Source organism: Mastomys coucha, unplaced genomic scaffold, assembly GCF_008632895.1.
Source record: "Mastomys coucha isolate ucsf_1 unplaced genomic scaffold, UCSF_Mcou_1 pScaffold14, whole genome shotgun sequence".
Classification (NCBI taxonomy): domain Eukaryota; kingdom Metazoa; phylum Chordata; class Mammalia; order Rodentia; family Muridae; genus Mastomys; species Mastomys coucha.
In genome coordinates this window covers 64,299,101-64,316,539 of record NW_022196896.1, presented here as the reverse complement: position 1 = coordinate 64,316,539, position 17,439 = coordinate 64,299,101, and the positions used below count along the sequence as shown (strand labels likewise).

The window sequence follows — 17,439 nt, the reverse complement described above, 5'->3', positions numbered from 1 at the left end:
AAGAAGGTTGAGTAAAATGTAGAAAACAACAGATAGCCTTTTAAACTGTCCATATCTGAGCCCATGAAGAATGTAGGCTGATAGAGTGGTCGGTTTAGGTCTAGAGCGTTCTTTATCCTGGCCATTCTTTGCTCCATTTCTGGTTCATCGCAATTTCAATGGAGACGATTGACTTTTAGGTTTCTTTCTGGTGCTCCCTGGGACATTTCCCTTAGTGGCCGTGTAGGCCAGAGCATCTCTTTAGTTTTTAATCAAGACATTTATTAAATAATCTTTATTATTTAAAAGTTGTGACTACTATATAATCCTGGCACCCAAGAGGCAGAGGCAGGGTAATTGAAATTCCAGGGCCAGCCTGGGCTGTATAGAGACGGTGTATTAAACAGAACATGGGCTGGTGAGATGGCTCTGGGTGTGAAGGCGCCTGCTGTACCAGGCTGGTGACTAGAGCTCCATCCCTGAAACCCACAGAAAGGGAGGAGAGAACCAACTCCACAGAGTTGTCCTTGGCCTCCACACATGGCCCGCATGGTGTACGTGCACGTGTACCTGCAAACATACACATACAAGCATCAATTTTAAAATACTACTAATAAAAATGTAACAAAGCGAAAAACCTCATAGCTATGAGGGGGAGGGGTGTGACCTCCCTGGCTAGCTTCTGCATCTTAGCTCAGTGTGATCTTCATTGGCTCGTGTGACAAGCATTTCCTATACTGAGTGTGTGCAGGACAGGTACCTTCCTAAAGGCTGGGACTCTCTGGCAGGAGCAACAGCCTCCCCCCTCCTGGAGCTTAGAACCAATGCTGGGACAACAGGAAACATTGTAAGATCTGGCAGGAAGTGTTATAAGGAGAGGATGAGGAAACACTGAGCAGATTTCATGATGCTATCCGAAATAAAGGGAATCAAGAGAGGCCTCTCTAAGGAGGTGACATTTGATCGGAGGTTGAAATAAAACAAGGGGCAAGCCTTATAAGGTCTAGGAAGAGATGTCCCAGATAGAAGTGACAGGAGGGGCAAGGGCCTTGGACAAACAATCTCTTCCAGGGCTCTTCCTCACAAAGCTGGCAGCTGGTGTGTCATAGGGGTTCCGCACCAAACACACTTGTGATGGACAACAGACGGTTGCTACTTCATCCCATCCCTGTATACACATATCTACGTTAGCCTTTCATCTGGAATATTCCCTCTGTTGCCTACCCAAGTGTTCTTTTTCCCTGTTGGCAGGGCCTTCCTATGAAGCCTAGGCTGTCCTCAAATTCATGATGCTACTGCCTCAGCCTCTTGTGTGTTGAGATGACATGCGCCAGCATGTCCAGCTTTACCAGGGTATTGGAAGGAAGGAAGGCAAATGGAGACCAGCCAGCTCTCTAGAGCAAGGTCTTTTATCAGAAACAACTTAACCAACCAGGGCTGGGCGTGGCAGTGCACATCTTGAATCCCAGCACTTGGGGGGCAGAGGCAAGTAAATCTCTGAGTTTGAAGCCAGTCTGGTGTACTGGGCGAGTTCCAGGACAGCTAGAGGTACTTAATAGAAACCCTGTCTCAAACAACATGGTGGTGCATGCCTGTGACGCCAGCACCCAGGAGCTGGAAACAGTGGGTCACCACTACATGAGATCAACTTGGGAGACCCTCTACCAAGCACAAATAAAACAACTGCCCATCTGAGCTCTGCTGGATTCTCTGGCCTTGGCGCCCAGGACTGCACATGCTAGTTTTTACCATGTATGCTTGCCACCGAAGGGGTCCAGTGGCGGTTCGGAGTGATAACCTAGGCAGCAGAGAGGAAGCCTTAGGCCAGCCATTTCAGATGGACACTCCGACCCCCAACGCCACCGACATACACAAAGTAGTTTCTGTGTGTTGTGAAACAACACCATCCCACTATGGCATGGAGCCCAAACAGCTCTCAGCCCCCAGAGCGGAAGGAGAGCGATTTGTTCACTCTGGTTGCTCCATTCCAACACTTGCTAACAGAATCCTATGACATCTGACTTATTTGCCCTGCATGTCTGCCAGCAGCTGCCTCTCCACAACTCCTGTGACAACTGCCTTCATTATATATACTTTGTAAATTACAGTTCTTCTTGTATTTCACTTCCAAATGGTTCTACAATACTCAACTGCCCTTGTCCTGTCACAAGTGACAGCTAGTCACTTCTGTCTCTACAACATACAGCAAGTAGTACAGAAGCAAAATACCCAAGTTATACGCTCACCAAAAATTATATGCATTTCATTTTTTATTACCAATCAAAAATAAAGTCCATATATTGTTTAGCAAATATTATCATTGTTTTGTGACAAAAGACACAAGAGTCATAACAACAAAACTCCCCGAGAGTCAAACTCATAACAATGCCAAAATAAATCACAAAAATATACAAATTAAAATCTTAATGCAAAATAAATAGGAGTCATCTGCTATGGCGACTGTGACTTGCCCACCCACTTGGATGCCATCTGCGGAGTCCTCCTCTGCTGGAAGACGTGCAGACTGGGCCGGTTCCAGGGTATGGCTCTGCCCAGGAACCAGAGGTTGGAAGAGGAAGTGAAAAATTGCACCGGGAGGAGGAAGTCATCAGACCAGTAATATTTGGAAATAATTATGACCCTCTGCAAGAAGTGATTCTAAATGAGGAGGGGTGGGGCAGGGAGGGGCGGGGACTGTCTGTAGGTGGTGACTGTGGATGCAGAGAGGTAGCCGTGGAAGAGTGCGCCTGCTACATTTGCCTCACACCCACCACATGGTTCTGCTCTACCTGGTACTTAGGTCTTTTAGGAACACAGCTAGGCACCTCATCTAGAGACCCAGGAGTATGCTGCACCTATAAAGAACTAAGAGTTTTCTAAGGAACTAGAGGTCTGATGTCTTTTTCCCTTATCATTGAGAGCCGCCATCTCCAGGCTTCCCAGAGTTAATTCTGTGAGTGGAAGAAACCTGAGAATGGCCTGGGGTACAGGACACCCTGGTGCATCCTGGGAGTTAGGATTCTCTGGGTACACAGACAGCAGAGTACATGGGGTGACAGGACTCCACTGGCTGAGGAAAGGAGTGAATGAATAAACACAGATGGCCCATGCTCCTGCTCCCGCTTGCCTGTCTCTCATACTCTAGCTCCATTCATCCTAACAATAGATGTGGCCCTGGGTCCTACAGTCTCCCAACAATAGCAGTGTGCAAGTGTCTCATGGCCTGATTCCACTCAGGTTTCCAGGTGGCACTGGGGCAGGATTGCTCTGCAGTACCAGAAGCTCTAGCCCAAGCTTAGCATTGCCCTCTCATAGTGGGTCCTTAAGTGGAAATGAGTTCAGGCGGTCCTCAGCCAGCTATGCAGGCAAGGATGAAATGACCCAGCTTGGGTGGCTTTCAGTCCTCAGAGGGACCAGGATAGAGATAAGAATGAGGAGTCAGGAAAGAAACCTTCCTGGGTGGACTGCTGAGTCCTGACTCTTCTTGCAGGTGAGCGGGTAGAAAGAACTGCTGACACAGATCTACGTATCGTCAGACTCAGCCTGAAACCTCAAGGGGTGCCCCACAAGTCACCACTAATGCTGATGCTCTCCCCTCTGAGAGAAAACCTTTGGTAAGAGTGAAGCCATAGCCAGGAAGCAGGTAAGCAACTGCAGGGCCAAAGACCATGCCTAACTCTTGGAGCCAGACCCTTCCAGGAGAAAACCATCCAAAGGGGAAGCTGAGAGCCAGGGCCTGGGTCTCAGCTGAATCCCGCCTCTCCAGGAGAGCCCTTAGGAAATCACTGGCTCCCACAGTTAACAAAGGCAGATGGATTCTTCTCTGATGGATGCCGGGGTGGGTCAGAGCGTCCCTGAAGCGTTGCTCAGCACTTCTCTATGACCTCAGCCCCTGTGTATCCCCAGTTGATGTCATTATCACCTGGATCCTGCTACCTCCCAGGAATCCCTTCCTGTGGCTCCAGGCCCCTGCTGCTGCAGCAGAGTGCCTCCTAGAGCGACAGACACAGGCTTCAAGGTCTCCGCTGGAAACAGGTTATGGCTATTGCTTCCTGGGCGGAAGAACCCTCCCTCCCGCCCCCCGTTAAGAGTTTGTGGGGCTTCTTGAAAAAAAAAATTGCTTTTCCATCAAGTTCCTTAACCCTGTCTCCCCTTCCCCAAATGATATTTAAAAAGAGGAGCAAGGAGCCTAGCTTAAAACTTCTCTCAGTGTTTCAAAAAAAAAAAAACAACAGCCTTTGCTCACTAGCTGGGCTGGGCAGGCGTCATGGCAGAGCTGTTCAGAGGTCCCCATCTGCAGCCAGAGCCCCTGGACAGGGATGTCTGGTTGCTCAGTCATGCAGGATATCTACCTGCACCCCTTCTAGCCTAACAGGCTCCCTGACTTCATGTGGGCCCACTGGGGAGACCCCCGCAGGGTGGGCGGGAGTCCCCGGGCCCTCCTGTCAGATGGCACCCTCTTGGGAGGCTCTGTGCAGCAACGAGTTGCGATCATTGAGAAGAGTTGTGGTCTCGTCCACCATGGGCAGTTCGGGCCTCTCGGTAAAGTTCTCTGAGCAGGTGGCACAGCCATCCAAGGTGAGCTGGGGGTTGTTGTCCATGCGGGAGGCCATCAGTCCATTCTGGTACTGCTGTCTTGTTATCTGCAGAGGGCAGAGGAGGAGGAGGAGGAGGAGGAGGAGGAGGAGGAGGAGAAGGGGGGGAGAGGGAGAAGGAGAGGGAGAGGGAGGGAGAGAGAGAGGGAGAGGAAGAGAGACAAGTGTGAGATGTGAAGACCCAGCTAGGTGAGACCAGAAGAGATGTGACAGGGTGGTGCTTTCCAAAAGAGCTGGAAGGAAAAGTGTTCTTTCTAGTGGCCAGTAAGAGGGATCAGTAGCTAAATACACTGCCACACAGGCTTGGGCACCCAAGTTCAAGCCCTAGAACCCACATAAAAGTGAACAGAGAAGACTCTGTTTTTTGTCTTTTCATTTACCTACCTACCTACCTACACACATACACACATACACACACACACACACACACACACACACACACTCAGCCATCACCGCCATCAAATTGTCCTAGCCAGGTGTGATGGTAAATGTCTGGAATCCTAGCACTCAGGAGGCTGCAGCAGGTGGTTTTCAGAGTCTGTGGCCAGCCTGGACTACACAGTCACACTGTGTCTTAAGAAAACAAAACCACAAAGCAAGAGGGGCTAGGAATGTAGTTCTGTGGTGCAGTGTTGGCCTGGCAGGTAAGAGACTCACATGCCTCCAGAACAGAGCCATGTAAATGCGAGAGGCAGGCCAGCAGAGGTGGGAAATGAGAAGCACTTACCTTAATGTACTGCAGGTCTGTGAGCGCCCGCACACTGAAGTCAGAAACATACTGGCCCAGAATGCAGCTGCCAAACTGGTTGCTGCCTGCCAGGGAGGAGGGTGTCAAGTCTGTGTTGCGGTCCGGGTAACTGAGGGAGGCTGAGCGGCTGAGTGGAGTTGGGTGGGCTGGGGACCGGTCTGTGGGGACAGCACATAATCAGCACAGAGCCTGCCCTAGGGCTTGCTAGAGCTCCTCACCCAGCCTTGGCCATGAATGTTAGGGACTCCAACAATGTTGTTCCACACAGAACAGGTCACAGCTCTCAGGGGCAAACAGAAGTATACACACAGCAGCTCTTACTGCACAGGGTCAGTGAGTTATCGAGCTTAAAAGTGTCACATGATAAGTATTAAGAATGCCACCCAAGCAAACCAACCAGAAAATGAAAACCAAGACAACATTTATGGCCTCAAAACCCCGCATTAGTGAAGATAACAATGATTTCCCACATGACAGACAAACCATCCTGGTCTAACACCAACTTACACAAAATGACCCTGCCTTAAAAAAAGAAAGACCAGGAGACAGGCTGGCTTGGTTAAGAAAGCTCACTGCATAATATAAGGACTGGTGTTCATATCCTAGAAGCCATGCATCAGGTCTTGTGCCCCACCAACACTGTCAAGAGATCTGATAACTTCTGGCTTCCACATAGAGGTGAATATATACTCATGCAGACACACATGAATGAAAAAGTAAAAAAAACCCTGTCTCAATTTAAAAATTGAGACAGGGTTTCTCTGTGTAGTCTTGGCTGTCCTGGAACTCACTCTGTAGACCAAGCTGGCCTCAAATTCACGAAGATTTATCTACCTGCCTCTGTCTCCCAAGTGCTGGGATTAAAGGTGTGTGCTGGCACCGCCCAGCTAAGTAAAATAATTTTTAAAACTTTTTTAATAATAATTTATTTATTGTATGTAATAATTTATTTATTATTATATGTCATTATACTGTGGCTACCTTCAGATACACCAGAAGAGGGCAACAGATCCCATTACAGATGGTTGTGAGCCACCATGTGGTTGCTGGAATTTGAACTCAGGACCTTTGGAAGAGCAGTCAGTGCTCTTAACCGCTGAGCCATCTCTCCAGTCCCTTAAAAACTTTTTTGAAGCAAGTTCTCATTACACAGCACAAGCTGGTCTCTGATTCACAATTCTCCTATCTACCGCCCAAGTGTTGGGATTATAGGTGCACAGTACCAAAACTGCCTTAAACTGTATATACTAAACAAAATACATGTATTAAAAAGAACAGCTCACCTAACCGTGCCTGTAATCCTATATATTAGACTAACCTCAGCTAGTCTAACCTTGTCTCAAGAAAAATAAGACATAGAGCTTACATCTTCACTATGAATCCTACCCTGGCAACACGGTATCTGTCAAAGATGTGGTCTATGTGTAACCCCAATCCTGGAATGGGGTAACCAGTCCTTGTCCCAGAAAGCCAGAGGTACCAGAGGTGGCATAGACCTCTCTACCCAGGCAGGGGCAGTGACTGGAGTCCAAAGGAAGAAGAAGGATACAGAGGCACTGAGCTATCCTATCCTTGGCTCTTAGCACTGAGAACACTTAGAGGACGCTGGTGTACACAGAGACACTAACCCTGAAGAGTGAGGGAGCTTGCTTGGAGCAGACCTGAGTGGGCTCATCTGCACTGCTCTAAGTAGCTAAGAAGTTACTAACTACTGAGTTAACCACAGCAGAGACAGAATGTTGGACCCAGTGACTCAGTGGACCAATACAGCCTTTAACAAAGTAAGACTATGCAGGCGCCTACATGTAGCTTTGATTGTCCTTTAGGAAAAAAACAAACAAACTAGGAATATACACAGGTAGCAGCTCCACTACAAAGAGTAAGAACCAGAGGGTCACTGGAAGACCATGTGCAAGAGCAAATGTAAACAGAAACTCTGCTTAGGTTCCAGGGAGAAAAAGAATACTGGCATTACTACTTAATATGTTCACACTCACCACCAAGCCTAACCACCTGAGTTCCATCCCTGGACCACAGGATGGAAGGAGAGAACCGACTCTCACAGGCTGTCCTCTGACTGCCCATGTGCACCTGTGCACACTTGCTTGCACACATATACATGCAAATAACTTTAATCAATTTTTTAAAAAACTCAAGGTTCTTTAGTTAACACTTACTAACACAACAACAGGAGCTGAATTTGTTTGTTTACTACTGTGCTGAGTATCAAACCTTGGGCCTATAGAACAGACTAGCCAAAGCTCTTTCATTGAGTAGTCCCAAGAACTGAATTTAAAGTACTACATGCATGCATAACCAGCCTGGGCTATGTAATGAGCTCCAAGCCATTCTGGTCTACAGAATAAGACCTAGTCTTAAAAAAAGAAAAAAGTGAGCATTGTAAGGTGCCATGTGGCTGCTGGGAACTGGACCTGTATACTCTACAAAAGCAGTTAGCACTCTACTCAACTATTGAGCCATCTCTCCAGCCCTGATTTTTTTTTTAAAGATTTATTTATTTATTTTATGTATATGAGTACATGCTGTAGCTGTGCAGATAGTTGTGAGCCTTCATGTGGTTGTTGGGAATTGACTTTTAGGACCTCTGCTCACTCTGGTTGGCCCCGCTTGCTTAGTCCCTGCTCGCTCCAGCTTAAAGATTTATTTATTATTATAAATAAGTACACTGTAGCTATCTTCAGACGCACCAGAAAAGGGCATCAGGTCTCATTACGAGCGGTTATGAGCCACCATGTGGTTGCTGGGATTTGAACTTAGAACCTTTGGAAGAGCAGCTGGTGCTCTTACATGCTAAGCCATCTCACCAGCCCTGATTTTTATTTTTATTTTTTAATTTTTTTAAAGATTTACTTATTTATTATATGTAAGTATGTGTAAATAGCTGTCTTCAGACACACCAGAAGAGGGCGTCAGATCTCGTTACAGATGGCTGTGAACCACCATGTGCTTGCTGGGATTTGAACTCAGGACCTTTGGAAGAGCAGTCGGTGCTCTTAACCGTTGAGCCATCTCTCCAGCCCTGATTTTTATTTTTTTAAAGACTAAAAAATTATGCATTTTGTGCATGTACACCTGCGAGCCAGAAGAGGGCATCAGATTCCATTACAGATGGTTGGGAGCCACCATGTGGTTGCTGAGAATTGAACTCAGGACTTCTGGAAGAACAGTTAACTACTGAGCTATCTCTCCAGTCCCTTTATATTTACTTTTTAGTGTGTATATGTGCATGTGCACGCATGAATATGCATGTGCATACTATGTGCACTCATGGAGGTCAGAGGACAGCCCTCAGGAGCCAGCTGTCTCATTCCACATGGATTCTGGGGACTGAGCTCAGGCAAGAACTGTCACCTTCTGAGTCTTCTCATCTGACCCCGATGGAGGTTTACGGAAGAGTGCCATTTTAGATACAAACACCAGGATTCAGGCTACCGGTGCATAAAGTCCTGGTCACCCATGAGACAAGAATTAGAACAGGACAGGGAGGGAGACCGAAGTCGGTGAGTGACAACTAAGTCACCATTTTATTATTTTTAGACAGGGAGCTAGAATAGGGTGGTATACTGGGAAACACTAAGAGAAAAGTTCACACAATGAAAGTAAAGATCAGGGCTGGAGCAATGGGCCAGTGGTTAAGAGCACTCACTGTTCTCTTGAGTTCAATTCCCAGCACGCACACAACAGCTCACAACTGTCTGATGTTGTCTCATGGTGAGCAGATGTACATGCAGGCAAAGTACCCATATAAGTGAAATACATACATAAATAAAACTTTAAAAAAAATAGGGTTCAGTGGTTAAGAGCCACTGACCTTCCAGAGGTCCTGAGTTCAATTCCTAGCAACTGCATGGTGACTTACAACCATCTGTAATGGGATCTGATGTCCTCTTCTAGTATATCTGAGGAGGGCTACAATGTACTCACATAAAAATGAATAAATCGGGCCCGCGAGATGGCTCAGCGGGTAAGAGCACTGACTGCTCTTCCGAAGGTCCTGAGTTCAAATCCCAGCAACCACATGGTGGCTCACAACCACCCGTAATGAGATCTGATGCCCTCTTCTGGTGCATCTGAAGACAGCTGCAGTAAATTACGCCAGAGCAAGCGAGCAAGGCTGGAGCTGGGGGCGGGCGGATCGAGCAGGGCCAGCAGAGGTCCTGAGTTCAACAGCAGCCACACACATGATGGCTCACGGCCATCTGTACAGCTACAGTGTACTCATATACATAAAATAAATCTTTTTTAAAACAAATAAATAAATCTTAAAAAAAATAACAAGAGCAATCAAGTATAGTGATAAAAAGAAGAAAAAGAAAGAAAGTAAAAATTGAGGGGCTGGGTAGCTAGGTATGTAGTCCAGTAGTAGATACTTGTCTAACATATGTGAATCTTTGGGTTATGTGAGAGTGAGTGAGAGGGTGTGTATGTCCTGAGTTGGTCCTGACCTGTGGAGGGCTCCTGAGCTTGGTCAGAACCTGAAGGTGACTGGCTCCTTCCCACACCCCTTGGGGTTGCAGTGCATGTGAGGATTCAAGCTCAATGTCTCTAACTGCTCCTATGGTTCTCAGAGAGGCCAAGTCCAGGAACAGCACCTGGCATTTGGCTTTTCCCTGAGTAGCTGCTGATGAGAATGTCCCCTTTTAGTTGTTACAGAGGAAAGAGGGATATTACAGCTGGACTCTAGCATCTTCTATATCAGCTCTCACTTTCACTGCCCCAAAGCTCTCTGAACTGGGGACAGTGTTATTCCCATGTTTCGAGTGAAAGGAAGACAGGGATGGGGCTTAGTTAAGAATAGTACATATGCCGGGTGGTAGTGGCGCAGGCCTTTAATCCCAGCACTTGGGAGGCAGAGGCAGGCAGATTTCTGAGTTTAAGACCAGCCTGGTCTACAGGACAGCCAGGGCTATACAGAGAAACCTTGTCACAAAAAAAAAACCCAAAAAAGAAGAGTAGATACAGATTTAGAGGGATGGGCTGACTGGGGCTGTATCCTCATTCCTTAGGCTATGAAGAAAACCTAAGAAAGCTGACGGCTGGCATGTCATCCTGCAGAGGCATTTGAATGGGTTGGAGCAGGGTGCTAGCTGCTGGGCTCTGTTTCCTCGGGCTGAGCATGCTCACCTGGCTTGGTATGGAACACTCTCCCATTCCCAAGCCTATCATCTGGGCAGTGCATGTGACTGTTTCTGCTGGGTTATGCTTTATCCTGGACTGATGGACTTTTGAAAAAGCCCCTCCAGGACTGTGGCAGACCCACCCAGAAAGTGAACTCGTAGAGACAATACCTATTAAGAGTCAGGCTAGATCCTAAGTCCCCAGGTTCCTAAGGGAGCCATTAGTGCAGCTGCAGTTCAAAGCTCTAGCAACAGGTGGTGCTGTGCACTTCTCTAGCATGCTCCATTACCTGAGAGCCAGGAGAGCAGCAGGGAGTTCAGTTTGCCTGTTGAACACCCAGCCTGCACAGGAGGCGCTGGAGCAACAGAGGAGGAAATCAGTGACCTGGAGGGGTCACAGGCCCCAGGAACAGGATGGAGAGGCTGATTTGATCGGTCAGGCTACTTCAAGCAGAGTAGGGTGGGACTGGGACAGAGTCCCATCTAAGGGACACACGTAGATGAGAACAGTGCTGGTGGTAAGGATAGACCAAGGAGCTGTATGCAGAGGTGCCTGGCTTCAGGATAGACCAAGGAGCTGTATGCAGAAGTGCCTAGCTTCAGGATAGACCAAGAAGCTGAACACAGAAGTGTCTGGCTTCAGGATAGACCAAGGAGCTATATGCACAAGTGCCTGGCTTCAGGATAGACCAAGGAGCTGTATGCAGAAGTGCCTGGCTTCAGGATAGACCAAGGAGCTGAACGCAGAAGTGCCTGGCTTCCAACCACTGTTCATCAGAACTGGGAGCAGTCCCTCAAGCCCTTCTGAACAAGATCTCCCCAAACATTAGCTGGTACCTGCATTAAACACCAGCTGGTGTCTATCTCAGTCTCAGCATCAGGAGGCTAAGGCAGGAGGAAAAAGAGTCCTAGGCCAGTTACAAAGCAAGGCCATTCCAAAAAAACAAAACTTCTCAAGCAACAAGACAAGGATGCTCTGGCAGGGGCAGGTCACTCTTCATTAGACCTGACAGGTGCGGGCGAGGTATAGCTGCCCTAGAGCCCAGCTTGTTTGCCCTCGATCTTGATCCCAGGAGCCTGTAATACCCCAGTTCATCCTAACGCACGGGCAGAGGATGTGGTGTTTAAGCTGTGTTGATATTCACAGATGCCCTGGCCTGTGCATTGGGAGCATCTTGTCAAAGAGACAAGCACGGCACAGGAATCCCTAAAGCTAGAGCCAATACCTCCTGGCATAGCCTGTTCTAGGCACCAAACGTGGCTTTTATTCTTTTTTTTTTTTTAAACTTTTATTGCATTATGATGAGAAAAGTTACATGATTTCAATTTATCTGAATTTGTTAACATTTTAAAACATATTTTAATCAAATAGAATTGAATCACATTCTTGTTCCCCTTTTGTACCACCACTCCTCCCATAGACCCCCCTTCAATACCTACAATATCTTTTTTGTCATATTCCTTAAAATTTATAAAATATTATAACAATAAAAATAAGTATTATAAAAGTTGTTTGATATAAAACAACAATCCATTTAACAGTTGGCTTTTATTCTTATTTTTATTCTTTTAGCAAGCTGGCACACCCTTGCCTAGGTCAGAGTGTTCACACAGGGAAAATCCTGTTTGGGGGGACTGGGGGGTAGAGTGAGACTTGCTAGGATGTTGAGGTTCTATCCTTCCCCAAAATGACCTCCTGAGCCACCCAGTACTAGAGGTCATCCTTGGGGGACCCAGTTCCCAATGTCTGCCCAAAGCTGACCAAAATGCAGTTGCTGAGGCCCTGAGAAAGTCATCTACAGGCAAATCATTCTGAGCTAGCTACCGCTCTCCAGGCCACAGTCTTTTGTGTCCCCCTATCCTATACAGGTGCTTCAATCATGGTACTCCAGTGGCTCTCAACCACTGCATCCTAATCTCACCACGATGTCTGCAGACAAAGGCGGGTGCTCATGAGCTACCTGGTCCCTTGACCATCCCTGACTGCAGTCTTTCCCATAGCAGCTGGTCCCCTTCCTACTTCAGGACACCCTCTGCTCCTCTCTTGCCCTCAGCCTTCCAAAAGGAAAGAGGCCATTCTGTTCCCACAGGCCTGGCAACTGTGGCCCTTCTCACCTCCTTCTGCTCTGAGCCATCCAGGGCCCTTACTTTACAAGTGTCAGAGGGCTCCAGGGACCTGGCCCACAACTCACCTGAGGGTGCCATGGAGAGTGCCATGGTCCCATAGTACGAGAAAGCACCCGTCTCAAACTTCATGTTCTCCTTGCCTGCTTCTACCTCCACCTTCCCCTGAAAGAACATAGGGTTAAGGTTAACATGGCTTGAGATGGTTTGAGGCCTATGTGGCAATGGGAAAGGGGCTAAGGCAGGGCAGAACACACAATAGAGAAGCATAAAAACACTTGGCCACAGAGCCCTGCAGTGTTCAAGGGCTTGACCTGTGGGCACAAGAGTGTCCTCTTGGAGACTATGCACAATCTGGAGCAAGCACATTCAAGGGTAGGCCACACACTCCCTCATGGCTCAACAGAAGGCAAGGTGCAGGTGTGGGGAGGCGTGAGCGGCCTGTGCACCTAGGCCCTGGGTCTGAGGCTCACCTGCAGGATGAGAACAAAGCAGTCGGCCGGCTTGTTCCGGGTGTACAGGTAGTGGCGGGTGCAGTACTTGTGGTGCTCATCAAACTTGAGCTCCTGAATGACGTCGGGGTATTTGAGCAGTCGGAGCAGGATCTTCTCTGACATCAAAGAGGGGCTAAACTGTGGCACCTCTGCAGGAGAGAGAGAGGGGGACTTCACAGGCACCTGGGACAGGCAACCAAACCTAAGTGACCATGACTACTCTGTACTAGGACAGCTTCCTCCCTGCTTGCACCATTTCTTCAGCCTGCACCTCCCTGGGATGCACCACGCTTGGCTTCTGCTACTTAGATGGCACCAGCTAGTCTGCATAGCTCCGGTACAACAGTCATGACCTTTGGAAGACTACTGAACTTATGTATCTCCATGTTCTCATCAGGAAGATGGGGACATGACTTCCCTGGTGGTGGTGGCTTGTGCATGTTAATTAAGTGTTCCTACAATTACCACTCTGCAGCATATCGGAAAAACACAAAGGGAAAGGGGTTTACCGGCACTTTACCAAATGAGCCCCCCTGGAAGGGAAGCTGCAGCATGGATGGTGGGGTTTGTCTCAATGTCACCCATGTCCCAAAGGTGCTTTAAATTAGAGGAGATGGGAGGAGTGCTGCTGAGGTACACGTCAGCTCTGTAGGAACCAGCACAGCGCAGAGGGAAGGTGGAGGCCCTATGTCAGAGCAGGTGAGCAGGCCAGAGGGAGATAGCCTGAAGGGCCCAGGGTTCCAGGTACTCCCTTGGATGTCTCCGTGCTTGCTCTGTAAACTAGCTAGATTGTGTCTGGAAGTCGGTGGCAGCCATGATGAACACGGTGCTCTCCATGGGAGGAGGGGGAATATTTAGACCCTTCCAAGGTGAATGTGTTCCAGTACTCAGTGCTCTCCGTGGGAGGAATGGCCAGAGGCCCAGGGTTACTCCCTCTATGACTATATTTCCTTCTACCCATGGTGGAAGGCACGTCACGCTCTTACCTGTGGCCAGGAAGCGATGAGCAGCCAGAAGAAGCTGAGGTGAGATTTTCACTTTGAGTTCATTGTCAGCATCCTTGAAGGCAGAGAAGTCACGCTTGTTTTTCATGGACACCCGTTTCCGGGTTCGATTGTCAGCTGTAGGAGGAAAGGTCTGGACCTGAACCCTAGTTCCCAGGCTTCTCTCCACATGGAGCAGCAGGCCCCAGGCAGGGAGAGCAGAGGAGGCTAGGCATTGTGCCCTTCCTCCCCACAGCCAGCATAGGGCACCTAGCTGGCTACCAGACCTGACTCAAGGGTTGGGGGCCTTCACATCCCTGCACTGAAGCCTCTTTACCTAGGGATACCAGACTTCAGAGATACAATAGGATTTTGGGCCCATGTCGAGGGCTCAACTCACTGTACATGTCCGATTCATCCAGGATCTCAGACTTGATAATCTCTTCGATGACATCCTCCAGGGTGACCAGGCCCAGCACCTCATAGAAGGGGTCGCCCTCGCCCTCGTTGTTCACCTTCTGCACAATGGCCAGGTGAGACTTCCCTGTGGGGACAGCACACTAGGTCAGGCATGAAGCAGTGTCAGCACATTAGATTGAGTCACTGGGTGGTCACTGGAGTTGGCTTTCCTGTCCAGGTTTCTGATGCTTTTCCTACAAGCAGATACTGCTCTTATGAATAGAAGGACCCACAGTGCTTGTAAAGGCCTTACATTAAGAACCTTTTGTTTGGGCTGGTGAGATGGCTCAGCAGGTAAGAACACTGACTGCTCTTCCAGAGGTCCTGAGTTCAAATTCCAGCAACCACATGGTGGCTCACAACCATCCGTAATGAGATCTGACACCCTCTTCTGGTATGTCTGAAGGCAGCTACTGTGTACTTATGTATACTAATAAATAAATCTTTGGGCTAGAGAGAGTAGGGATTGAGCAAGCAGGGTCTACCAGAACGAGCGGGGTGACTAGAGCGAGCAGGGCTGACCGGAGCGAGCAGAGGTCCTAAAAGTCAATTCCCAACAACCAGAAGAAGACTCATAACTATCTGTACAGCTACAGTATGTACTCATATGCATAAAATAAATAAATCTTTTTTTAAAAAGGACCTTTTGTTTAAAGAGTACAGAAACTGGGTATGGTGACTCACATCTGTTATCCCAATATGCAGGAGGCAGAAACAGGAGGATTGCTGCAAGTCTGAGGCCATCCTGGATTACACAACCAAACCCAGGTTTACCTAGACTATATTTAACCCCAGGTCACAAGAAGAAGAAAAAAAGATGGAGAGGAGGAAGAAGAGGAGGAGGAGAAAACCTAAGGAGGATAGAAATGACAGGCTCTGCCTGGTGCTGCCTGTCAGGCCTCCACCTTCTGAGGCCTCCAGGAAGAGAGAGGCTATAGTATAAGACCATAGGAAGCCCATGGTCAGGGGCACATACATGACAGCTGCACAGAGAGTCTAGCAGTTGCCCACATGACAGGCACCTTGAGGGTATGGAGCCCTAGGGAACCACTGAACAGTTGGCCTTGCTTAATGCCAAAAAATCTTGACACCAGCCCTAAAGTTGGCTTGCCCACTGGGCCCTACAAAAAGATTCCTGGCTAAGAAGCCATTGAGAACCCTCTGCTGGGCTAGCTCAGGCCCCCCCCAAGCTGTGTGCGTAGCCAACGGGGACTCCTGTTTATCCTGGCAGAACCTTTCTTTCTCACAGACAGTGCTTCTGTTAAGGTCACCAACAACCTTCAATAGGAAGGTTGTATTCTTAGAAGACCTGCTGGCCAGGGGTCCTTGCCCCCTCCTGGAAACCCCTTTCTTGTTGGCAACAGACACTTCCCTGCTGTGACCCTGCCCAGCTGGGACCAGGAATTTAAAAAAAAAAAAATGTGTGTGTTTACCCGGATGCATTATGTGTACCACATGTACTCTTAGTGCCCCTGGAAGCCAGCAGAGGGTGTCAGATCCCCAGAACTGAACTGGAGTGACAGCAGTTATGAGCAGCCAGATTTTGTGTTCAATTTTTGAAATTGGGTGCACCATGTAGCTCGTGCTGACCTTGAACTCATGATCCTCCTGACTTAGTTCTTAAGGGCTTGGATTACATGTGTGTAGAGGTGAGTCACTATCCCTGGTTCCTCCCTGACCTCTTAATGCTGGAGAGCTGAGTCCTTGCCTAGGGACTTAACTTGTCAAGTATCAAGATATCTCAAATTAAAAGAAAAGCTCTGTTTCTTCAAGGTAGGGTCTCATGTAGCTGAACTTCCTGAAACCCCCTGTGTAGCTACGAATACCTTGAGCCCCTGACTCTCCCACCACTACCTCCCAAGTGTAGGGCTTATAGGGACTATACCATCCTGCCCACATCACAGAGTGCTGCTGTCCCAACCCAAGGCTCTGTATAGGTTAGGCAGGCACTCTAACAGTTGTGCTGCATTCCCAGACTCTAAGTAAAATTTTGTAGCCCTTTCCCGTGCCCTCAAACCTTCTATCCAACTGCAAGCTAAAAGCCTCAACACCTGGAACCTGACAGGGCTAGGAGCTAGCTCATGACCCCACAGTCTTTCTCCTCTACTCAAGACAGCTCCATTTTGTCCTTTCAGTCAGGCAGGTTCAGAGGCAGCAAGGAGCCTCACTTCTCTCGCTCTATTCCTCTTCATCTATTCAGCAGCAGAAGAAAGGCAGAGGGAAGGAGAACTGGATGCAGACATGAGACGCAGCATGTCAGGGTTAGTAATTTTGGAGTTTCTGTACTGCCAATATACCATGTAAAGTAGACTACTGGGAAGAGAGGAAAGCAATGGGTTAACCATCACTGGCCACTGCTGAAGCAGCAGCCTGCGAGCCAAGATGTGCCCACTGCTGCAACAACAGCCAACTGTTACAAGGCATTTCTGACTGGATTTGAAGCCTGCTCTAAAGGAGAGAATTCATGTCTGGCACAGTCAACCTGGTCAAATCCCCACGTCTGGGGAGGTCATAGGCCCCCAGGTGGAGCTTAGTAAAGTTCTTTGGTTAAATGGTCATATTGTCAAACTGCTTTCTAAATATTTGTTTATTATGTTTATACCCATCGATTTGTGCGGCTTCTCAGACATAGTCAGAGAAGCTTTATATGGTAGGCAGCAGATAGTGGACAGATTCATTAACTGGTCAGAGTGCTGAAAGCGACTAGGACCACTCAGCCCTAAATGGAACAGCTGCAGCACTACTATCACAACCTCGCAACACCCACCTCAGCCCACAACACCCGCCACAGACCACAACACCCACAACACCTGCCACAGTCCACAACACCCACAACACCTGCCACAGCCCACAACACCCACAACACCTGCCACAGCCCACAACACCCACAACACCCACAACACCCGCCACAGCCCACAA

At 48.3% G+C, this 17,439-nt stretch overlaps 1 protein-coding gene across 1 annotated transcript in view; it reads right to left on the bottom strand.

Annotated features, from left to right (window-relative positions):
• Positions 1-2,216: 2,216 nt before the first annotated feature.
• Positions 2,217-17,439, bottom strand: part of Cnnm4 (cyclin and CBS domain divalent metal cation transport mediator 4) — a 39,482-nt gene continuing 24,259 nt past the window's right edge. Inside the window, exons 2-7 of the mRNA XM_031367182.1 lie at positions 14,462-14,605; positions 14,065-14,199; positions 13,058-13,227; positions 12,653-12,749; positions 5,302-5,480; positions 2,217-4,622 (exon numbers count right to left, since the gene is read on the bottom strand). Coding sequence (XP_031223042.1) covers positions 4,425-4,622; positions 5,302-5,480; positions 12,653-12,749; positions 13,058-13,227; positions 14,065-14,199; positions 14,462-14,605 — 923 coding nt within the window. The 3' untranslated portion in view covers positions 2,217-4,424. The remainder of the gene's footprint in view (positions 4,623-5,301; positions 5,481-12,652; positions 12,750-13,057; positions 13,228-14,064; positions 14,200-14,461; positions 14,606-17,439) is intronic.